The following is a 24,839-nucleotide window of genomic DNA, read 5'->3' as shown; positions in this document are numbered from 1 at the left end:
ATAATTAATATTTTTATGAATCATATTAAAATGTTAAGTTAAATAAATATACAAATATATATATTATTAATTTAAAATAATAATTTAAATTAATATCTTTGCAAATAAAACTTTATTATGCGTTTTAATAAGAATTTATAAATAAGTAAATACAAAAATATTTGGTTCTGAATATTTATTTTAATTTTTCTAAAAATAAATTCATTCTTTAAATAAATTCCTTTTTAATCTCCAAAAATAGTTATTCCTAAAATAATTTATATCCTATTTATTCCGCATACTGTAAGTCAAAAGTTTTATTTTCAAATTTAATTGCTAGTACATTTTTTGTATTTATATTTAAAGAATTATAAATGCAAAATATAATTTTTAATATACTAGGAACACTACAAAATCATTCAAAATAGTATTTAAATGGGTATAAACACCAAAACTTTTTTTAATAAGTCCCAAATAAATCTACACAAGTAGTTAACACTGCGAGGAGTTGTGTCCCCGGTTATCCTGCATATCCCGCATACCCTCGGCCTTCCCTGGGACATCTGACAAAACTAAACGGGGCAAAAACCAGCTGGGCGGCCGAAGGGGCTGGCTGTTGGGACAGCAACAAATCGCTTTGGGGTGCAGAGGCAACAACGCGCAAACATTTTTCACAACTAAATGAAGTAATTTAAAATAATTATCAATGCTAATTTAATGAGGCCTGGGCCAAGGCGCCCAACTTGGACCCGCTGCGCAGGATATATGTTACTTTTTTTGCTCCCTTTCTGCTTTTTTTTTTGCTGGCTCATTCTTTTGCGTAAAGTTGGCTTGGGCAAAGCGGGTATTTTTTTTATATAATTTATAGTTTTTTATGTGGGTAGCAAAACGTTGCAATTGAAATGCATGGCGTGGGCGTGGCACTTAGTGGCAACGTCGAGGCACGTCTAGACGGCATATATACATACAAATTAGCCAAGTTAAATTGGCTGCAAGGAGGGCGGGCGGGAAGGGGGAGGGGTTGGCAGTAAGCCGGGCTGATGAGAAATGCATTGGGAATCGTTTGCGTCGTCGACAAGTATGCAACATAAATTGTACAAGCCGCTAACGGTAATTGTTGCGCCGCCAACATGACGTATACGCGATATTTGCCAAGCTGCAAATGAGGCTGCCATTCTGCCTCTCGCTCTCGCTCCCTCTCCGGCTTCCACTTCCGGTGTGTGCATGTATGCAGGGGTGTGTGTGTGTGAGTGTAGGTTGGCGTGCTCAAGCGCCTGGAAAATGCCGCTAACGATGACGTTAACGTTGGCTTTTACCGTTGCCATCAGCTCCTCCATCTCCTCCTCCACCCCCACCTCCTCCCTCGCCTTCCCCTGCTCTCCCTCTCTCTCTTTCTCTCTCCGCCATTTCCTCCTCATCCTGGCCGCCTAAAAGCATGCAGCAGCAATTTAAATTTTGTGCGCATTTCAATTTGCAAAATGGTGGAATAAAAAAGAAAACCCATGCTAAACAACGCAAATGCAGCTCGGCAATTAAAACCGTGTGCGGCAAGCAGGAGGCGGAACTAAAGACAAAAAAAAGGAGAATAACATGGGAAATTACAGAGCAGAAGATGCCAGCAAAGATGTAGCAAATAAGGGTAAACACTGTTATCATATAGTGAATATACCGCCTAATTATTAAAGCACGTCCGTCAATAAGTCACATTAATTTTTATAATTATCCAGTGGTTAATTAACAAACAAAGAGGAAATAAAGAAAGCCGTACAATGCACAACTGTAGTTTTCAAAAACCGCAAAAAGCATTTAAATATTTATGGGCCCTTATTTAATCAGGCGGAAACGTGTAATTAATAAACTCAAAAGTTTGCGACCAAGCTGCCTGCGGGCTTAATTACAAAATGATGAATAGTCCCGGAATCGCAATTAAATAATTTATTTTCGTTTTCGGTTTCCAATTTGGTAATTGTAGTAATTTGTATTTTTGCCTTTGATTGATTAGAGATTTGACTTTAATAGGATTTTAAATACCTATTTTATTATTCTAAATTTGTACTACATGGCAAACTTAGAAAATAAAATTGAAAGTAGAGAAGATTGTTTAAAATTTTAAAAATTAATATTACAATACTTTTCAAATTATTCACTTATAAAAAAGCGAATACCTTATGTAAACAAATGTTGTATTTTTAGCTTCTTTTTTAAAACCCCTTTTACAGCAGTATCTTCATCCGAATTGAAACGTTTGGCCAATGCAAAGCATTTAAACTTTAATGCAATGGCCGAGGGAAAAACGAGCGAAGAAAAGCCGGGAAAAGCAGGGAAAGTATAAATTGGACTGCAATGGCGAAGGGGAAAACCGGACAACTGAGCACAGCACGCACATTAAAAGTTCAAATGGTACAAAAATATAAAAATCCGCTTACGAAATTCTGAGGGCCAGAGACAAAAGGCGACTGCAAATAGGGCAGACAAGACTGTGTGGCAGTTAAAAGTGGAATAGCCGCGGACAAAATAATGCGACCCCACGCAACGATTCCGAGTTTGAAGTTCGGGGCTCGGCATCGGCGTCGGGGTCGGGGATCGGGGTTTCGGGGGCCAGGAGACCATTACACTCGCAGTTCCAGAAGGCCCTTACACTTTGCACCATTACCAGTGGCCATATACTTTGCGCTGATCGATATCCATTCGCCTGGCCTTTCAGTTGGCTATCATCTGTGAGTCGGAATATCAACCAGACCGGAATGCAATCACAATAAGCGGTCCACTTGGGGCACAAAGTCATCCTCTGCTTCCCTATTTTGCTCCACATATCAAGCAGCTGGAATTTAAAATTTAATTTGTTAAGGTTTAATAAAGTTGCTAGGGGTTTTGTAAATGAAATTGTGTTTTTTAGAGGTGTTGTTAGGCTTTTTCCTTAACTAGAATAATTTTGACAATTTCCCCATTAAAGAGGACAGTAAATTAGACTGCTAGCTCATTTATATATGTATTTAAGCAGGACACTTCCGCTTTTAATCGAATGGAAGCGCAACACAGGCGGCTATCGGCAAACTAGAAAGTCTCGACGGGATTGCATATCCGCCATCGAGTACTTGCCCTCAGGCAGGGCTGACCATCATTCGAAAAGCCCTTACCAAAACGGTGGGAGAGGGGTGGTAAATGTTATGCCAAACTAATTACTTGCTAAAAGCGCAAACAAAAGCCACAAAAATAAAAACAATGACAACAAGGGGGGCGGGCCTTGGGGTTTTATCTCCGATCGCACACACTTGACGACCTCTGACCCCCCTCTTTTTCCGGCCTTTCTGTTCAACATGGCTAGAACAAAGGCTGGGCCCAAAACAATGGGGGCCACAACGGAAACCGGCTGGCAAAACACTGGAGAGCCAATCAATGCAAAATGTGTCCCAAAGTCAACTTGCGCAACATATCGGGGGCGTGGTCACGCCCACCGCACCCGGGGGGGGGGGGGTTTGAGTTAGCCTTATGCAAGGATATTCACTAATTAGTCCTCTGGCGAAAGGGGCGGCGGGAGGAGGAGGGGCCTCGGAGCGGGGAAAGTGGTCGAGAAAATGCGGAAAATTTTTGAGCAGCAGCTAAAAGCCTTCAAGCCTTCCCCTATAGTTTTCCCTACTACAGAGGCGAGCTTGTAAAGTACTGTGCGGGCTGTTTGCGCATTACGCAAGCTGCACGGCCGAAAGCCGATTAACGCTTAATTTAGTTGTGACATAAATACTTAATCGTAATGCAAAATGCCCGACAGGCAAGTTTAGTTAACTTAAGAATAAGCGAATTAAAGCGTGCTAATCACTAGATTTATCGTGAATATTTTGGGTGAATTAATATACAATTTTTAGGAGCATGAAACTTTAAAGAAGGATGAAAAGATGAAAACTGAAACACGTAATAAACATTTTTAAATTTATATTTAAATTTATATTTATTTTAAATTTATTTAAATTTATATTTATTTCAAATTTAAAAATAAAAATTGTATTTAAACATTTTAAATAATAGAGTAAGTTAATTACTTAAAATTCATTTAAACATTTTTTTCTAAGGCCTTTTTTATATTTGAATAGTTATTACTTTTATTTTTAAGATGTTAGCTTACATATGCAACATTAATTTTAAAATACTTTTGACTTCCATAAAAATAGTTTATGTTTAATAAATGTTTATGTATAATAAATGCTTTTATGGGCGTAAAAAATTTATTTCGTTTGAAACTACTTCAGCGACTCTTGTAAAATATAATTTATCGCTTTTTTCCATGGCATTATATGCTTTATGGCTCACCATGTCAAGAGTTGACCGTCAAGATGTGGTTTTCTTGTTTCTCATAAGCTGTCTCCGATCCGCACTCAACCTTGGGATTGGAGGGCTCCAGAGGCGTCGAGTTTTTTATGGCCAGCGGTGTCCGAATGGAATCGGTAAAATCGGTTAACGAATCGCCGGAGCTGCAGCATCTGGTGGGGCAGCTGCCTGCAGCTCAGCACCTGATTAGGCGAGCTTCAGGAGTCATTCCTGAGCCGAGGACGCCAGGATGTGGGTGGGGTCGGAGGTGGTCCTGGGTGGCAGGTGGAAGGTCAGCGGCGTACTAAGAGCGTAACTCGGGTGGGATTCAGGGAATTTCGCAGTTCGATGCCCGGAGCTGCTTTCCTGGCTCAGCCGGGCTCAGCTGGATGGGGCGAGGGGGCGAGGGGGCGAGGGGCGGTCCAAGGACGAAGGACACACTGCCATTGTGCCGGCTCCTTATCGAAATCCAGTGCTGTCACTTGTCGGGCACTTCACGGCAGCCAGTGATCTCCCTCGAGTGTGTTGAACATACGCTTCTTATGTGTGCCCCCCGCCCCTTCTCCCACTTTTTCTGCCCTGCTCCCTGCCGCTTTCTCCTTTCTCCCCTCGCCTTTCCCCGTCTGTGTTTGTTTATCCTCTGCCTGACCCCTGACCCCTGGCTGCCGGGGCTTATACAACCACTCAGTGACACAAATAAAAGTAAACATGATAAAACCATTGAAACTTTTTCCATTTTCACTTTTGAGTGTGTTTGTATTTTGCTCCACTCCGCCTTTGTCCCTTTTTTCACACACACACACTCACACACACACACGTATACTCACAGGATATATGTACCCCTGGATGGCTGCATCAGTGTGCGAGTTAATCTCAAGTGCAGCCGAGAGCTAAATATTTACCATTGGCGTTGACTCTGCGCCTCTGCAGCCACAAACTCGCAAGCACATGGCCCAAGTCCCCGGTGGCCAGCACACGCCAGCCACCCACAGCCAGCCTCCACCCACCACCCACTGCCACCCAGCGGGAAAACCCACTTTCTCCGCTCCACTCGATCCCCTTTCACCGCTGTGTTGACTTCTCGCTTATCATCGATGGCGCTGAGGTCTGTCCATCCAAACATGCATTCAAATGACCTGCACTTGCACCGCCCCCGCCCCCGCCGCCCCTGCCACGCCCACGCCCACTTGCCGCCCCTTGTTTACGCTTAACTAACAAGCCAAGCTAAAAGTTGGCTAGCTGCATGCCGGGACTTCCCCATTCTTTTTTGCCCGTCTTTTCTTTTTTTTCGCCCCCCGCCTTTGCCATTCAAGAGAGTCCAGTTTGTTGTGCATAAATTGTTTATGTTGGCAACCCTGGGACGGGACTCGAATTGTTTCTGGATTTTCGATGCTGGTCTCCGCCAGTAAGTTGGCCAGGACAAAGGCAGAAAGGTAAATACATACTCGTGCCAGTCGTTGAACTTGTGTGTGTACTTGTGGCTTGACCTCTGGCAGGATGCATCCACAAGTCAATCACGCAGCCAAAGTCCGGCGATTGCACGTCTCCCTCTGGAATATGGAAAACTAACCACTGTGTGGTGTTTCTTCATCAAATACTTTAAGCACCGGATCTACAAATAAAAAGATAAAGCTTGTAATAATAAATATAGTCACACTGTGTTGTCACTCACACTTACCCAACACTAGATGATTGCTTTACTACAGCTTTTTCAAAACTCATTACCAATTTTTTTTTTTATTTCTTTTTTCAAATATCTTAAACACCAAGTCTTCGAATCTATATTTAGGGCTTGCATTACTATATTTGGTCACACTGTTCGCCAACACTGGCCATTCTTGCCTTAATAAGCCCTTTTCAACACTTATCGCTACCCAGGAATGGAACTTATAGATATACCCATAACTGTGCCACTGCCAGCAATCAAATGTAAATACTTCCGAGAAGATTTCAAGCCAAGGATGAATTCAACTAAGTAGACAAGTAAATATTCAGCATTTTGACGGTTTTCACTGCGGCATCACCTGCTTTGGGCGAAGGCCCACACCAAGTCCGCCCAACAAGCCACGAACTCGTGAATATTTAAAGGGCAGGCTTCAATATTTCAGCATCGCTCAACCTTGACAGCATTATGAAGTGAGTGCGACTGCAAGTGGGCGGTGGGCGACCAAAGGGGCGGCGGCTGGGCGGCAGGTGTGAGTGGCAGGTGGCAATATGAAGCGCTTGGCTGGAGCAGAGCAGTGCAGCGGATGCTGGAATCAACCGAGGCGTGTAACCGAGGCAATGGAGGCCCCACGCCCGCCCCCTGCCCACCTCCCAGTCCCTCCGGAGGCATGTGCAACTGTCAAATCTTTCGTGAAGACATAACTCACTTGCCGCTCCAATGAGACGGCTCATTATGAGCCGGATCCGGATATGGCCACAGCTACGGCTACGGCCGACAATGGGCGGCAGCGGGCCCGCAAAGAATGCTAAGCCCACCCATTGTTGGCCGAAAACTGCACGTAACGATGTATTAATTAAGCTCCGAGCGATGGCTCAATGGGTTTGGTAATGCCATGACACGAAAGTGGAACATTTTTGTGTTTAACATAAGTTCCATGAGTTGGCAGAATGCCAAACAGCAAAAAACAGGATATTGGGGGAGTAAAAATAGCCGGAAACATTTACCAACCGATTTTGGGAAGAATTTTGTTTAAAAGAAATTATATGAAACTATATACATTGTTCAAAGTGGTTTTATTTTAGTGTTGGTAAATGTTTAATTATATAATTTTATCTGCATATAGGTCACCCATCACTGAGTTGATGTGCTCCATATCATGGTTTTTTTTTAAATGAATTGAAAAGCTGGTAAGCTTTCCCATATTCTGCTTAAATATGTTTAATTTTAGACATTTAATTTTAGCTAGAACCCAGAACTGCAATTCCAAAGCTTATAACTTGGCTAATTTGATTCCGATTTTAAAGTGAGATACCTTTTTAGATTTTTGGTTTAATTATTTTGGTTTATTTCATTTGATAAACTACTATATGTCTTGGTCTGTGGAATGTGACCTATGAGTAAGGTGACCCCAAAATGGCGAGCAAGGGCGAGCTGACTTTCTGGGTTCCATTTCGATTCTGGAGGGCAGAAGTCAATGCTCTGGGAATGAGAGCAGCTATCAATCAGGGTTTAATCGGCAGAGGGCATGGATAAGAGTCGCCTCCTCGAAAGGGGGAAAACTCGTTGCTCGCTGCTCGCTGCTCGACAATCATTTACCGAGCAGCTTTTGGCTTTCACTTTTCACACATCCCGCAATTAATTTCCGTTTGATTGTTTGTCTCTGTCCGGACTCCGCCTTCAAAGCCCGTACCCGGAATCCTATTTGCTTCCCACACAGCGAATGCGATTTAATTGCTTTGGGGCCCCTGTTGCCGCGACTTAAGCTCAGCTCCGGCGCTTTTCCTCGCCACTTTCCCCACACTTTCCCACATATCCCCGGGCTGCATTTTCCAGTCGTAAATAAAGAGCTAAGCGCGGACACATAGGTGAGGCATTGCAGGTGGAAATCAGATGGCAGAGAAGGCTGCCATGTCAACAACTTTGCCGTGAAAGTTTTATTTGTTCAGTTCATTTGCTGCTGGCAGGAGCACAGCATAATATGGCGCATTCACCGGCACCAGGGTTGCCAGGCGACGTCAAAAAGTATGAGAGGTATTAAGGCTTTAGAGGCAAAACATTGTAAAGCCCGGAAAAGTTTCATTCGCCGTATGCTTTATTTTTACATTGCCATAATCACTTCTTAAAGTGTTTCAGTAAAAATGTCAGCGGATTGAACATTTTTAAGTTAATAATACATTTTAATATTTTAAATACCTATTTAATTATTAAAAAGTAGTTATTTTTCATTTTTTTTGAGAGTTTTTTGTTAGATTAATTTCAATGCATGTTTTTTTGTAGTACAGCCGGCAATGAGAAGTATGCCGTACTTTTGGGTTTAGTAGACTTAGTAAACTCGTCTAGGTAGTCAACACACACATCTGACACATTCATACACACACACACCGTTTGAAGAAAAAAAAATACAGAAGAAAAAACGAAAAAAAATAATAATCAAACGGCGAAAAAAATCCAAGCTGGTACCAGAAACTAGCTAATCGAAGAGTTGCACCAGAATCGCTTGCGACTTGGACGCCCAGACGCGTAGAACAGATCCGTTGTCAGCACACCATTGCACCAGAGTCCCTTGGATCGCACAGAAAGAGTACAAAATTGACAGGCCCAAAGTTCAAGGCAGCCGAAGGGACAGTGTGGACCCCCGATCCCAGCCAAGGGCCAATCGGGCCCAGAAATCGTGCAGCTAGTTGCTTCAGGTTAAAGCCACATCGACGACTGCTTCCAATCCGATTTCTTTTCCACTTTTGATAGTTTTATAATCAGGTGAGTCACCTTTGGCAAAATTACTCTGTCTAACTATTATACATTTCTTTAATTGAGTTTTCTAATATTTTTATTTAAAAAAAGCTTGAGCGCACTTTTGCTTTAATTTTAAGAACGTTTAATCCTGGAAAAGTGAGAGCACCGATTCTTAAATAAATTATATAAAGAATGCATTTGTTAAATATAACATTTTTAAATAATTTTGTTTCTTCATTGAATTTCCAAATATTTTTGCATCTAAAAACAGAACTTGAGCTCACTTCCGTCTTGATTTAAGAAGCGTTTTTTCTTGAAAAAGTGAGAGGATGTCTTTTGATTTGTTAATTTTAAAATTAATTCATGGTTTTTTAACTACTGATCGCAGGATGGTCATCAATCTGAATCCGACCACCTCGTCGAGCGCCAAAGCCAGCGGCAGCAGCGTGGGCGCCGGCAGCGGTGGCGGCGGCAGCGTGAGCAGCCAAAGCGGTAGCATCATCGGCGGAAACGGAAGCGGAGGCGGAAACGGTAGCGGTGGCGGAAACGGCAGCGGAAGCGGCAACAGCGCCGGAAACGGAAGTGGCGGCGCCGCCACCAGCAACCTGATGGGCATCATCAGCCACTCGGTCTTCGAGGGGATCGTCCATCTGCACGTGGTGTGCGCGGGCGATGCGAACGCCAAGTGGATCACCCTGGAGGAGGCGATGGCCTACTGCCCCACCGGCGTGGTTGCCTACACAAAACTGCAGCTCGCGGAGATTTACGGCGTGCCGATGGACCTTCTGTTCGAGTGATGAGGAGGTTCCTCGTCCGGACCAACGGGCTCTGCTCCTTGCTTGTTCCGACTTGCAGAACAATGGCAGGCGGCATTTGAACTTTGGCACTGTCGGTAACCAAATCAAGAAAATCAGTATTCGGTTAGTTTGCAGAGCCTTCTGCATGCCGTCGACTTTTTTTCGTGCTTGTTTCCCAGCCATACAGCGAAAACCAAATTTCAAGTTGTGGCGTTATGCAATTTTCCCGAGTGACAGCAATTACTTCAGAGAGTTTAGAATACCAGCCGAGGAGACATGTCCGAGAGATGTATTAGTGTTCGGTTTGATGCAAGAGACTGGTTAATCTTTTTCGACTGGAGGACGACACACGTATACCTTTGGCCCGACTCGAGGATGATTCGCAACTTATGCTCTTCAGAAAAGTATGAAAAGCTCGAAGTAATTCATAAAAATCTCAAATAATGATTGTCGAAACTTAGATGGGAATGGTTTTAATTATTGATCTCAAAATATTGAAATATATGGTGAAGGATAACAAAATAATAACTATATAGGGCTATGGGTTTTGAGTTCTGGCAAGCTAACAATATTTTATTGCCCAACTAATGTCCAATTTATTTGTTTAATTTTTTCTTAATTGTCTTAGAGATTTTAGTGCTTTAATTAAATATTAAAAAAGGTAACAAACCAAAATTAGAAGTCTTATCAAATAAGTTTCTACTACAGAGTTACCTAATTTGGTAAAAGCGAAAATCATTCCTTGTCATATAAACTAAGAAGTGTAAGGAACTACCCTAAAAGATACCTTTCTTGTTCTTTTATAATTTTAAAGTATTGTTCAAGTATTTTCAATATTCAGGTAAAAATTAATTAAATCTCGGACAATCAAGTGGTTCTAAATATTCTTTTTCATTAAGCATACCTTTTCTCGTTAGGCATTTGAATAGCAAAAATCTCCAAGGAAATCCTGCGATATTACGAAAAATGAAATCTCCAAGGCTCGTTTACCTGGGCCACTGACCGCCTCACGTGCCCCCGTGGCATTTGTCAGCCCAGCAAGGACGGGGAGGGGGGGGCCACCAAGACGGATGGGCTGAGCGGAAGTTTAAGGAGCCTTTGCCACGCAGCCACCACACGGCGTATGCGTAATGCGGCCAGCCCACAGAATTTGGGCATTTCAATTGCAAATTAGCCAAAAGCCAACGTCAACGGGCGGCCACGCCCCCGTCCTCGTGCCGCCCCCTTTTGGAGTGCGCCTCGGGTCTTCCTTGCCTTTTTCTTTCCTGTGTATGGGTCTGTGTGCGTGTGGTGGTGGGGCAATTTGAATGATTTATGTTGATTGCGTATAATTGCATGTTGTGTCCTTGTCCGCCCCTTTGTGCCCAGGTGCGTTTGCCGGCCACGTGACAAATTCAAATCCCCGCCACTCCTTGTTCCTGGCACTGTTTCGTCTTTCCCATTACCGCTTTTCCACTCTTCCGCCTTTCCTAACCTCAGACATTCTGCGGCGCATTGTTGCTGCCGCTTTTATGACGCTCCATCTGTCAGCGGCTCGTTGGTTGGTTGGATGGTTTGTTGGTGACACCGCACCAGGAGGCAGGCGCCGGGATTCGGAAGGATGGGGTCCTTGGAAGAGCGGCAAAGCCAGGACCTACATGGCCGCCAGTCAGCCAGGCTGCTTATCTAATTACGCGCCCAAAAGCACGCAACACAAAAATGCCAACCAAGTCGGGCGACGACGACGACCAACTTGTCTTCTGCGGCACGACGCTTCATTTTTCTAATGCCCGCCGTGGAGGAGGGGGGCGGAAAAGCCTTGGGAAAAATGCGGCGGGTCAGGATCTGACTTTTGCCAAATGGCAGGCGCTCGCGCATTTATTTCGCTTGTAAACGAGCGCAATTTGCAATTTGAGCGCGTCCGCTTCGCGTGTACTCGCCTTACTTTCTCCCCCCGCCCTTGCCACTTTCTACTTTCTCCACTTCACACACACAGGCAGTCACACACCCACACACACGCACATCGACGGACTGGAAAAGGGGTGTGGGCTGTCCGTCCTGTCAGCCATTTGCAATTGAATATTTATTTGCATTGCCCACGGGCTTCGTGTCGGGTGTGGCGCAACTAAAAAATTATTACGCATACGCAGCGTTGTCGGCCGCGGGGAGGGGCCGAAAAAAAAGTAGGAGGAAAAATAACGAATCAAATGATGTGAAGGGAGAGGCGCAGCACTTTTTTCTAATCAGGCAAAGTGTGACCGGAATTTTGGGCATTTTCAAAGGGAATTTCGGAGGTTTTGCGCGATACAGCGGGTCAACGAACTTTACTTGATTGCTTTTTGCAGAGTGCACTTTGGAAATGGATATGAAAGCGTGCTTTATGTCAATAACAAGTTGATTCTCGACCTTAAATGTTTTCCAATATATTACATATATATTTATTTTCGAGTCACAATACTTTAACTTAATTTTTAGTAGGCCTAGTCACACTAACTTTAGAGCATGCTAAATATTCTCTCTATTCTAAGAGTCTAATTAGTGTTTATGCATTCCATATACGATTTTCGGTAATTTATATTGTTCTTATTCGAAGCACATTCATGTTTTTGTTTGACCTGGTCACATTAATGATTCAAACAATTCGAAGTGTTCAAATATCATCTTTAATAAATTATTAAGAAGTAACATTTATCAAAAGATAGTGATCTTACCAGATGGTTGTTTCTGAATCGCAGTAGCCACAAACATGTCATTAAGGGGGTCCAACTTTCTGCGAACTGGGCACACTAATTACGTTTCCTGCTGTCGAAAGTACTACAGCCACACTGAACCACCGTGGTCGATGCAAGGGGCAGGCCAATAAAATGTACTTTACGCTCGAACGTGCATTGACTGTGAAATCGGGCAGGAAATAAAAGGGGAAGAGAGCGGAGAAAGGGGGCCGCTGTGCGATATCTCTTGTTTCGCTCGCCTCACGCGGCTGCCTAATTATAATTTTGCATTCTGCTGCCGCATGCTAAATTCATGAACGAGAAAAGTGCGGGGTGCGCAATGTCGTTCCATTTCTGCCCACAGATGTTAACATAAAACTTGACAACATCCGCCGCTCAACGAGGGGTCAGCTGGGGGTCAGAGGTTGATCAAAGCGAACACATCAACGTTAAGCGTTTTATGGCCAGAATGTGCGTTTCCCTGGCTTTTATACGCATGTATATACACGTTCGCTTTTTTGTTTTTGCGCTGATTCGCGCAACTTCCAGTGCCACAGCCACTTCCGTTTCCTTTTTCTGCAAATGTTGCAAATCTTCGCGAAAAACTTGTCGTAAAAATATTTCCATCAGCCAAAATAAAGCAGGAGCGATGTGGAGCGGCGGACGAAGATGGAGATGGAGCTGCACGGAGCTCCGAAAACGAGGTGGTGGCAGGATGCTGTGGCATGGGGCACGGCATGGGGGCAGATAAGCACAGTATAGCTCGCCAGCGTTCGCAATGAAGCAATGAAACTGGCAATAAACAAATGGCACAAACGGCAACGGATGTGCAAAAACGGAAGCAAAAAGTAAGAAGAGCTGGCAAAAACACGAACACGAAATGAATTGCCAGCGGAGCTGAATCGAAATGCCAGTTACCCTGCGTTAAAATTAATGTTATAGGCGAGCTAATATGTTGGAAAATAAAAATCAACCGAAGCACTAAGCAATGATATAAACAAAACATTTCTCATTTTTAATTTTATTTGAATTTAATATTAAAGCGCGGAAGGATTTCAGCAGTTTTTCCCTGCAAGGTGATAAACTCGGTATGGATCTGAAAAGCTTGCCAGATGCGTGGGCAAATCACCGCGCAAGGGTATAAAATGAAGATCCAGCTGCGCTACGGAGCAAAATGCCACCGGAAGACGACGTCGTGGCGCCGAGAGCAGCGCATTTCCAGGGGCGGCGGTGGGGGCCAGGGCCCACTTCGATGGGGGAGTAATGGGGATTTTCGGGGCGCGGCGAATTTATGAAGCATAAGCTGCATAAACATTAAGATTACATAAACGTCGACGGGAATCCTTTGGCAGGACAACGGCACTCGGCACTCAGCACTCGGCACAGCGATGAAGACGAAGATGAAGCGACCCCAGAGGAAGTGCCCGGAAAAGGGGGTTAAGACGGCATTAGTGGGGCGCAATGGGGGCGGCAAACAAGCAACGCTTGCAACATTTTAAGTGTCGATAATTTTGGTACTGGGTAGTTGCACACAACTGCCAACTGCGGGGCGTGGCCGCGCTTAAGACTCATGCATATGCATTAAGCCAGACAAAGACAAAGAGAGGGGGCGACTGCATTTAAGCATTTTGCATTGCAACGGCGGCATTTGCATTCCTCGGATCCAGGGCAAATTAAATAAATGTAAATTTCAGCCCACACCCAGGGCGTTTGAATTGGAATGGGAATCGGCCAGGGAACGAGAGCGTGTGCATCCCATTGCCCTTAAAATTATATACATCAGCGTTTTTGAAGTTACATTTTTACACCTATCAGAACTGATATATATATTTTGGTAAAATAGCCAAAAGAACTCAGCTTTAAAACTTAATTTAATGCCTGCTTTCTAAACTTTTATAAAAAATTGTTTTATCTTACCTTCCGATTTATTCCACATCTGTGCTTTCCCTAATTCCCTCCAAAGAAACTAACACCTTGACCGATGGCTTCGAGGAATTCAGAGCGAATCAATTAAACACTGCTCTGTGTGCTCAGCAATATTGAAATACCGCCCCACATTCGTCGAGGCCACCTGTTCGCCGCTCGAAAGACCCCGAGACCCAGAGAGCCGGGGTCGGAAAAGTATAGGTAACCCCCAGCGAAATCGGGGTATGCAATATACCGTGTGTGTGCCGTGCTAGAGGAGCCGTGTGTAATGGCCTTGGGTGCCCTTTTCGGATACCGGGCGGTGGGATGAGCAGCGTCAGTTGCTACGTGATTTGTTTGCCAAATTGTGGCAAATGTGCGAATGTATCTGCAACTCAATTAGTGCAGAAGTGAACGCTGAACACCACCCAGCGCCCGGCATCCAGTTCGCCTTTGGTTTATCGAGTTTGCATGACCCTAATTTAAAGATGATTTAAAATTCCCGCAGCGAAATTAACCAAACATCGGGGAAATAAGTGGGGTTAGCCGTGGCGTCGGCGGGGGCGATTTCGTCGGGGGATAGGGATTTATTGCCGGCTGGCATTGGACGCTAATGCGGCGCATTTATCATGGACATGGCGACTGCGACTGCGACTCCGAGGATTCCGCGCTGGCGATGGCGACGCAGCGCTAATGGTCGCCACTTGGCCAACATAAATTATGCTTAATCAGGAGGCAACACCAGCAGCAGCGGCGCGCGGAGGAGGGGCGGGGCGGAAGTCCTTTAATCGAAACAACAAGCAGATACATGGCCAATCATCAGATACAGATCCACAGATCCCGGGCGGCAGGGAGCGGGCGTCCAAATTGAAAAGGACGCGATGATGAATGCGACGGGTCTTCCTGCGACTCTGGATAAAGCCCAGTCTATAGGGACTTAACTTCGGGAAATATATGCGACAGGTCGCCCTTCTGGTTAATATTCAGTCAATAAGGATTCAGGAAACCGTTATGGGGATAAGTGGACGGAATGTAATTATTTAACTTCAGAAAATACTTGAAAGGGTTACCCACGTTATTTAAATTACCCTATATTCTTTAACTTCCATACATTCATTTAGCTATTTGTTTTTAGTACTTATTTAATTATAAAAATTAGAAAATAAATATTTGAATATATCTAAATAACATTTGCATTCGTGGTAGTACGCTGAAACCAAAGGAAATACTGAAAAATCGAACATGAGAAGGGGCTAAAATTTTGACCCTCTTTGAAAAGGTACATTTAAATGTAGACAGATAGAGAATTCAGCCACAAATTCAAAGAGGTATCCCACGTCTAAATCGGGATGCAATTACTAAAGTTATGGAATATAGAAGTGCAGTTTTGGGTTACTATACTGGAAACCATTGGAAATAAGTATACCATAAACACGTTCTAGCCTAGCCGTCGAAATGTGGCCAAGCTCTTTAAAGTGGAAAATTCCGCACACGTTTCAATTACCGGCCTGCGGACTTATGCCGCGTTTGAGCCACCTAAATGGCCACCCGCCGCCCCATGCACATCGCAAATTCCGGCCTCATCAACAACAGGAGCCACATAATTCGCCGACAAGTCCGCAATATCCTGTCTGGGTCAAGCAATTTGACTTTGGTTGAACTCATTGATCGGCCAAACCGAGCCAAATCAAATCGAAGCCAGTGAAAGACAGGATTGCCCCGTCCGCCGTCTCTGTGTATATCCCACAATTCACATCGTGCAATGCCACCGCCAACAGAAGCCCCCGGCCGCCAGCATATCATGTCAATCAAGAGCAGCAGAAAACACTTTAGCTTGGCCAAGACAAGACGGCGACAGGCGATGCTGGAGGCGTCAACATGGGTGGGTTCCGAGAGGGGTTTGAGGGGGTTCTTAGGGGCTTCTCGGGGGGTCGAGCAGGGGCGAGGCATTAAACTAAGCTGGCAGCCAAATGGCAAACTAAGTGACGAAGCCTGCGCGAGCCATTAAGAGCATCGTGCCCCTCCATTTCGCCAAGACAAGTAGACAACTAAAATCGAGTTGGGCAAGGCGGTACATGGGAAACAATTGCAGTTCTGCCTTGTAAAATTGGAAAGCTTTTCGATAAGTAATATTTAACTTCTTTAAAAATCATAATAAAATATTATTTTTGATTAGAAATCATGATTTGATGTCTTAGAATTGTGTGAGTAATTTACACGGCGCTGCTTATTAAAAAGTGCACTGTTTGTGTGGCGGCATCTTCGGCATATTGTTTTTTGCTCTCTTTTCTTGTTCAGTGAGTCTTAAGTACTGCTGTCTCTGTCTTATCCAAAGGAATATTGTAAGAGAGACTTTTTAAAAATATAATATTAATACATTATCAATTTACCATGCAAATTCAAGCCTATGCTATTTTTCTCTGTGTAGTTCCTATTGTTAGCAATTAAAGTTAATTAAAATGAATGGGTTGAGTGCTTTTTTCTTTGGTTAGACATCTTTTTGTAAGAATTTCTGTGTAGCTTTTATTGCAGTGTAACAATGTGCCACGCCCAGCAGCATCTTGCAGCGCCTTTGTTTGCTGGAAAGTATGCAACACAAAATAACAGACAACTGGGCGAAATTGCTTGCCGACCGATGCGAGCACAAATGATATCATTTTCCCTGGGCGTGGCCATCTGTCATGCATGCCGCCCCCAAGGACGTTGGGATGCATTTGGCAGGAGGGGAGGGTGCGAGGGCCACCCAGTGGGTGGTGTCGGCGGAAGTGTGAAAAAACTTCAGCGAAAGACAGCCAACGGCGAATGGCAAAGGCGGCGATTTGAAAGAGATCCCCACAAAGGGGGAAAAGCAGAGAAAAGGCAAAGAAAGGAAATGTTAGCAGCGGAAAAGCTCAACTGGAAAAGAATGGAAATTACGGGGGAAAACAGTAGAGAAGGGCTCGCAAGTTTTGGAATGCAGGCAGCGGAGTTCTTTAAATGCATGAATTTTACACTGCCCCGTGTTTGGGACTCAAAAACTTTATACCATTTAAAAATATTCATTGTATTATATTTTTAAATACGCAATTTGTGGGAACCTCTTTCAATTTTAAACCTCATGGCAAGGGCAATTGTTTTTCATTAATTGCAGTACATTTTCCAAAATGCCATTTAATTTGCACTTTCATTCAAACAGCTAACCGTAATTGGCGCTTTTTATTAAAGTAATATAAACAGAAAATACTTTGTGGGTTTTGGGCAGCCCACACAATTATTTTTATTGATTTGTAAACACCCCGCTTCAGGGCATTTATTAAAAAATACCTCAAGTTGAACTAATAAAATCTGTGCTGCGGCATATATGAAATTTTAATAAAGTATTCCAATCACTTTTGGTCCTTCGAACAAGGGGAAATAAAAAACTAAGCCGCCAACGCACTTTGATATTCGGCCCCACCGATAGATGAAAAATGAATGAAAAATCCGCCGGAGTCCACTCCAGTCCAGGCCGGACACCTTCTCTGCGGTGTCCTCGACCAGGTCCTGGCCCCCGGACTCGATTCGACCACGGTCCTTTGGATATGTCGCCCCCCGGGGTCCGCTTTCATTGGTCAATTTATGGACGCGTTTTGGCCTTTTGCCGGAGTTTGTTTGGGTTTTGTTTGCGTTATCTTTGCGCAGCTTGCCCAAGCAAGGTATTGCGGGAAAAATGAAATACTGGCCCGCTACCGATCTCCCAGGTGGATATTTAGGCTACCAATATTTTAGGGCACCATCGGTACTCACAACTCAGCTGAAGATGTGCTTTTAACCCTTCTCCCAGGAGCAAATTGCACATTTAATTATGGATTCTAGATGATTATCTCGTTTTAAACAGCCTTGAATTGCTCTGCTGAATTTTTGGATATTTTAGCACCTCAGAAAGGCGTTTCCTTAAAAGGTTTATACATAATTTAACTTAGTTATTACTGTTATTAAATGATTTTACTGTTGGAAAAATATTTAAAAATTTTAAGAACCCTTCTATGAGAAGAAAGTATAAATTTGTTCATTTTTTACATTGTAATTAAAGGGCTCATCAGTCTTTCTCACTATTTTCGCCCCCGGACAAACGATTTAGTGCCGCCGAACTTATGCTCATGGCAAGCCATAAACTGATATGGATTTAATATCCTGCGAGATCCGATCTTCATGTCCTCCTCCAGGGCATTTGCGCTTCGTTCATCCGCATTTTGTCGCCGTTGAGTTCCTCTCTTTTGTGCCTTTTTAGCGAATTCCTGGAAACAAAGTAATTTATAGCTGGGAATTTTGTGCGCCGCTGCCAAGGCAACAAAATGGAATTGGCGATGGGTAACAGCACGAGAGAATGAACAGGAATCGGTGAATGGAGAAATGGAGAGAAAGAGAAATGGAGAAAGGGAGACAGGGAGACAAGGAGCTGGAGCAATAGAGGGCACGTAAATTGCGGATGACAGTTGAGGCGATGTCGCAAAGGGCGCGTTTTAATTACGACAGATTTATTTATTGCGCATACGACGCGTTGCCCGCCGGCTGGAGGACTAAGGGACTGGAGGACTCTGCGACTGCACTGAAAAGTGCAGCGGCTAATTTGCAATGAACGTCAGTTGGCCTTCGCTACGCACCTCCCGCCCACAGGACCCTCAGGACTCCCGGGACTCACAGGACTCACCCGACTCACCTGGCCATAGCCAAGGCGATAAATTGTCATTAAAATGAGAATGGCGGGAAAGCGGCACCCACCGTTCTTGCGAAAAGCTGGAACCGAAGCTTGTTAGCGGGCCAAGCGCTAAAAGTGTAATTAAAATTTAATTGCTTGCCGGCAAAGTGAGCGGAGACGCAGATGACTATGCCTGGCAGATCGGCTTAATCATCGTTCCTCCAGGATTTTTTCGCCAAGCTACTGGGCAATACGCACCTTCGGAATACTATTTTAGCCCCCAAATTAACTACCTTTCTGTCATAATAAATTGCATGGGGACAATAACTCTATTGAGGTAAGTTATAAATGAAAAAACAATTTTTAATTAGTATTTTATTGTACTTCCATTCCAGGATTTTAACTCGCCAAAGTCAGCAAGCATATGTGAAATATACATTTTACTTCATTTTTTATTTAAATTGATATTTTAAAATATTTCTTGGCACTGTAACATGACTTCGGAATTACTTTAAGGCCAGAGTTTAGTGCTCTTGCATTTCTAATTGATCGTAATTAAGATTTCCAAAAGCGCCCCTCAAACTAGGCAAAAGAAACACATTTTCCACCACTGCCCAAGTGCCACTAAAACTTCTTAGCTTTCCGATTCACAAAAGAAACCTTTTAGAAGAGAACTCAGGGGGGAAGAAGAAATGTTGCCGAATATCTGTTGGCTGCAAAGAAATACCGAGAAGCCAAGACGCTGGCAGGAAAAGGCAAGAGGCTATGTAAACATGGCAATTAAAATTTAATAAAATTTAATGAAAGTTGATGGAACAAATCAAAAGCAAATTGTAAATAGCCCACGGCGCCCGTTGGCCAGGCGAGAGGCCAAGATAGAGTGGGCCAGCTGCCATGGTCGAGGCGTCGAACACCCTCTAAATGGAAATCGGAGGGCTGCCATATGGTTGGGCAACTTTATCGATCGCCACCTCGTGGCCAATAACCAAATAACCGAATAAGAGCAGTTTTGGGCACTCTACAACTTTGCCCGCTTGTTGTTCTGGTTGAAACAAATCTCAATAATTGTGCCCTCGAGTTGTAAACGCCATTGCACCACCTCCGAAACGGTGTGCACATACATATATATATATATGTTATATGGCCGTATAAATTCCACACAGAACATAGTCCACATAGGTGGACATGCAGAGGCTGCGCCCACCAGCCCAGCTCACCCTCCCAAATGGCCGATAAATTGATTTATGTGCTTGTTTGTCAGTTGAACTGCAACTTGTGCATAAATTTCAAATTGCCATTGCCACTGCCTACCGCATGCGGTGCCACGCCCACAAGGCCAACACACACACGGCCCCCCCGAAACACACACTCACACACGTCGAAAAGTTGGTCCGCATCCGCACTAAATGGTTTCGGGTCTTTCGACCACTTGCTGACCTCTATTTGCACAGGCGAAAATTAAATACCTTTGCTAAAAAGTTTTCCCCTGGCCGGCCAAAACCAATATACCCGGGGAAATTTGGGGGGTAACTTGCTGGCCGGGCAAATTGTTTCCACAACTTTTCATGTTACCTCCGTGCTGAGCAACTTTTGCCAAGCATCTTCATAAATATTTTGAGTTCTTGTCTCGGATACCGAACAAAGTCGCTGTCAAGAAAGTGGCAGGTGCAGGCTACACCCGAAACACCAACAAAATACTCGCACATCCTTCAACAACAGCACTAGGATGCAAACAATCTTTATAGGATTGATACTGATAAATATCCAAAAAAGTTTAAGCAAAGAGAAGTATCTTATCAAGTATTCGGTCAGCAACATCAACAACTATCTGCTTTTATTAATTACTTTTAAGGAAATTAAAAAGAATACATCAACAATAAGTACACCAATAACTATTTAAACAATAACAAAAACATGTATAAGAATGTTACTGATACATATCCTTAACAACGAATGAAAGCATGAATGAATGTTCCAAAGCAACATCAACAAATACCCACTTTTATTAAGGGAAAGCCTTAACAACAGTTTCACCAATAACTATTTCAACAATTACAACAACGGAAAGAATAATTTTTTTTTGTAAAGTAACTAATTTCCCTACTCTATCAAATATATGCATAAGCTAATAAAATTTAAAATATAGATAGTAAATTTTGTATCATACTTAAAATTGGTTCTGTCCTTACCCTATAAAGAGGAAAAAAAATTCAACAATAATAAATGCTACAAATACCGCAAATTTATATCAAACCTATGCTCTTCAGTTCCTGCAATCAAATACTTTGACAAGATTTAGTACCTACAAATATTTTAACAATAATAACAAGGACAACGGGGTTTCTAATATCCCAGGATTATAAACAAATATATTTTTCTTCGAGTAAGTCATCCAGTACAAAGGTATATATCTTCCAAAATACTATTAATTCAGTACTTCAATTTCCATATAAATGTATTGATCAGGCTTTCTTGATACAACTTCACTGGCATTTCTTTAACAGGGTTTCCTAATTTTGTTGATCAACTTGAAAGCTATATATTCAGCTTGACATATTTCTGTCACTGGTGTTCCGTCACTTGGGATTATAATTTTGTTGACTTTGCATTTCCATCTTGAAAGCATTTTAAACAAACAGAAAACTTGCGAGCCCCCGTCTTCATTTAAAGAATCATCATTGTTCAACAATTATTTTTATATTACAACAACGTCGGTTGTTGAATTGGTGGCTTGTGGCGATTGCTCAGCCAGGAGAAGGATCTGTCTTGAAAAATATATAGAGAGCTCGTCATACTCAAATAATTTTGTTGACTTTTCCAAATATTATCTTGAAAGCATTTAAAACAAACTGAACAAAGTGACGAAAGGGTTTTCCATGCGATCACCGCCTCCTTTTGAAGAATCATAATGGTTCAATATATTATCGATTGCACATCCGGAGGATAGGTACATCTTGAAAATGATATTTTCAGCTTGACATTCTTCATTCACTGGCACACGAAATTAAAATTTTGTTGACTTTGAAATCATTCAAAACGAACAGAAAACATTGACGCAAGAGTTATTCCATGGGATTTCCGTCTTCAACTGAGAAATCATCACTGTTCAATACATTATTGATGTGATACAACAGCATTTCATATTGACTAGGCAGCTTGTAGCGGTTGCACAGCCAGAGGATGGATTCAATCTGGTAACAAAGGATTTCTCGTTCTCTCACAAGTTCGTCCAATCGTTCTATGATCCTTTTATAGAGATTGGTGAGCTCTTTCAGTTCTTCCAGGCGTTCGGCACTTAAAATGACTTTTGAAGGGTCTTGATCCATTGTCAGATGTTTACTACAAAGTAAAAAAGGCTAATAAATTCTAAGTTTAGGTAGGAAAATACATACTTAAATGTATTAGGATTATTTATGTATTATATTTAATAACGAGGAAATATGTGGTGTTACTTTATTTTCTTGGGCTTTTCATTTTAATTGCCAATATGTTTTTATAGCAATCCATGAACGTAATCATAGAGACAACAGTAATGTTCTATTTCAACGAAATTCCGCTGACTGGAGGTGTTCTTCGATTAACGTGCACACACAGGCTGTTCGAGCCCCGCAGAAGGGGTTGCGATTGGGGCATTGGAATCCCGCAGAGATTGTCGTCTAACCTCAACAAGGGGATTACATGCCGGAACCCGATTCCCAGGCCACCTGTTCGTCGCTGTCTTTCCCCAGCGCCCCAATCTCCCCCAATCCCCCGGCTGTCTTCCTCGGTTTCGAGTGGTACAACAATTTCCATTTAAGCCATTTTCATGGCTGCTTCGGTGGGTGGCACGTGCCACGCCCCCTGCGGCTTGAAAAGCTGTCAACGCCCTAAAAGCAATAATAATACCTGCAAGCTGGGGAAAATTACTGGCAGGATGGCGTTGTGGTTGTACTATTTGTATGCGAGCTTAAACAAATGCTAGCTGGAAGCTATATGTGTATGCAGGGAAATTCATCAAACTAATTTATCAAAATAGTTGGCATTCAAGGAAATTAATTTTCTTAGTGATTTTCTCAGAGGCATTTTAGCCATGCTTTATTTAAATATTTGCCTGCCTTTCAAAAAAGAATACAGGAAATATCAAGTTGTAATAGACATTCCCTACCAACCCACTGAAGTATTGAACTCTATTATTTATTACAAAACAGCCATTTAATTGATAGAACTTGTGCATGTCTTTTAAATACTTTTCTGTTCAATTATCAAGAGTTTACCCATGGGTGTAATAGGAATGCTTCTTGTGCATATCAATTAGGTCCTCATTGTTTCCTTTTTTGTGTAACCCGACATAATCGATTAATTATCAATTCTGAAATTGTACGCTCATCACTTTGCTAATGTGGGTACAATGCGAGTACATGTGTTCAATGCCCCAGACACATGTCGTCTCCCGAAACAACTTGTCCTGCTGCAGGGGCAGGTGCTCATATGGTATCCTTTTTACCTTGCTCTGATAGCCCCCCTTTTCGCCGCCACAGTCACCGACTGGTTAGGTAACAAAAAGATGCAAGTGCAACGCACAACATTCCAAAAAGAACACACGCCCTGCTTTTACACTCAAAAAAATATAGTTCCCTATGATATTCTTACTAAACTGGAATAAAATTAAATATATTTGGATTTATGAACTAAATATTTGCTAAATATATTGCTTATATATATTGATACATATAATCGCTTTATCATTTTAATTTAATTGCAGATTTTTTACATTTTTGTAAGCATTTAAAAGAAATTTGTTTTTTAAATACGATAGCTTATTTTAAAAATGTTCTAAGAAATGGTTCTTATTTCTGGTGATTTAAGTTGTAGTGTTCACTTGCATTTTTTTAAGTGTGCCAGCAGCAGTGTGAGTATAAGGCAGATACTCCTACTTTCAAAAATCCAGCAACAAAACGCATAAATGTGAACAAAGACAGTTGGAGCACATGGACAGCTGTGGTCACGTAACTAGGTATTAAGAAGTAAAAGAAAACAAATTTTAACATAATACTAAATGAATTGAAAGCTATTTTTTCACATTAACTTAATTGTAAACCACTTCTTTTTTATATCGCTTAAACTCGGTTTTAAATTATTTAATTTTAAATTAAACATTTCTGGAAAATCTGTACACAAAAAACTTAATAATCTTAAATAAAATAATTCTAAGTAATTAATGAAAGCCAAAAGTAAATTGTGTTTTCTCAACACTGAGAGTCACTGAGAGCCAATAAATCGATTCTAATTACACTTGCATTATGTTTATGGCTGCCACTGTAGGGGTTACATGTGTGTGCGAAGGCCATCTCGCTCGCTCCGGCATGCCGTCTCTATCGCACTCTGGCTCTTAGCAACTTTTGGCCTTGTTTGGCCCCGTGGGACCAACTTCAATTCAAAGCGAACAAACTAATTTCCTATGCAAATTGAATGGCAGTCAAGTGTGCGAAGTTCGAGATACATTTGCAGCAAATGCTTTTAAAAACAACCCACAGACCACCGACACTCACACAGCCACATACGCGTGGGGGCACACTCACAGATACACGGACATGGATGTGCAGATACAGATGGCTGGCCTGTAAGTGTGTCAGGTGCTGCATTGGTCCTGGATTTGGAGGAGAGCTGCTGGAACGGGCGCCTCCACCGATCCTTGCCTTAGCCGTGTAATTTACTTTTCATTTTAATTACCCAGTGGTTAGTGCACATTAATTGCCACCACTTTGCAGCACCACTCCGCCACCAGCACCAGCACCAGCACCACTAACATGCATACCAGCACCACCAAGAGCACCGCCACCACCACAAATCCAATCAAGTGTCGCCGAGGGTCCTGTGCGGCAGGCCAAATTGTTATTGTGCTGGCAAATATTTCGACTGGCGAATTACAATACAATAACAATTGACTCGCGGCAATTGGCACTGTCGAGTTGGTGCTGGCGCTGCACTGCGGGAAAACACTCACATGGTCTTGTACTTTCACCGCGGCTACGAGAAGAACTTTGAAAAATTTTAGCTGAAAATTCCGGTTGTCGCTCAGAGAAGGAATGTTGAACACTGATCCAAACTGGCAATGTCTACAGGCCAACGACAAT

General features: G+C 42.7%; 1 protein-coding gene and 1 long non-coding RNA gene across 2 annotated transcripts; one reads left to right on the top strand and one right to left on the bottom strand.

The window, feature by feature from the left end:
- Positions 1–8,258: 8,258 nt before the first annotated feature.
- Positions 8,259–9,934, top strand: LOC108026005 (uncharacterized). The gene is made up of 2 exons (XM_017096699.3): positions 8,259–8,701; positions 9,066–9,934. Exon 2 carries the CDS (start codon positions 9,067–9,069, stop codon positions 9,472–9,474), a length of 408 nt encoding a protein of 135 aa, XP_016952188.1. The 5' UTR covers positions 8,259–8,701; position 9,066; the 3' UTR covers positions 9,475–9,934.
- An 11,132-nt stretch (positions 9,935–21,066) lies between these two features.
- Positions 21,067–24,839, bottom strand: LOC108026050 (uncharacterized). Its single transcript, XR_001768237.2, has 2 exons — positions 24,710–24,839; positions 21,067–22,065 (listed from the first exon to the last, which is right to left on the bottom strand). It is a non-coding gene; the product is annotated as an uncharacterized LOC108026050 (long non-coding RNA).

Source organism: Drosophila biarmipes, chromosome X (genome assembly GCF_025231255.1).
Source record: "Drosophila biarmipes strain raj3 chromosome X, RU_DBia_V1.1, whole genome shotgun sequence".
NCBI lineage: Eukaryota > Metazoa > Arthropoda > Insecta > Diptera > Drosophilidae > Drosophila > Drosophila biarmipes.
Note: the sequence above shows the minus strand (reverse complement) of the source record. Positions and strands in the feature narration are given on the sequence as shown.

Bases quoted from the DNA above. Each gene is read 5' to 3' on its own strand.
- LOC108026005 (XM_017096699.3), top strand. From the start codon at position 9,067: ATGGTCATCAATCTGAATCCGACCACCTCGTCGAGCGCCAAAGCCAGC.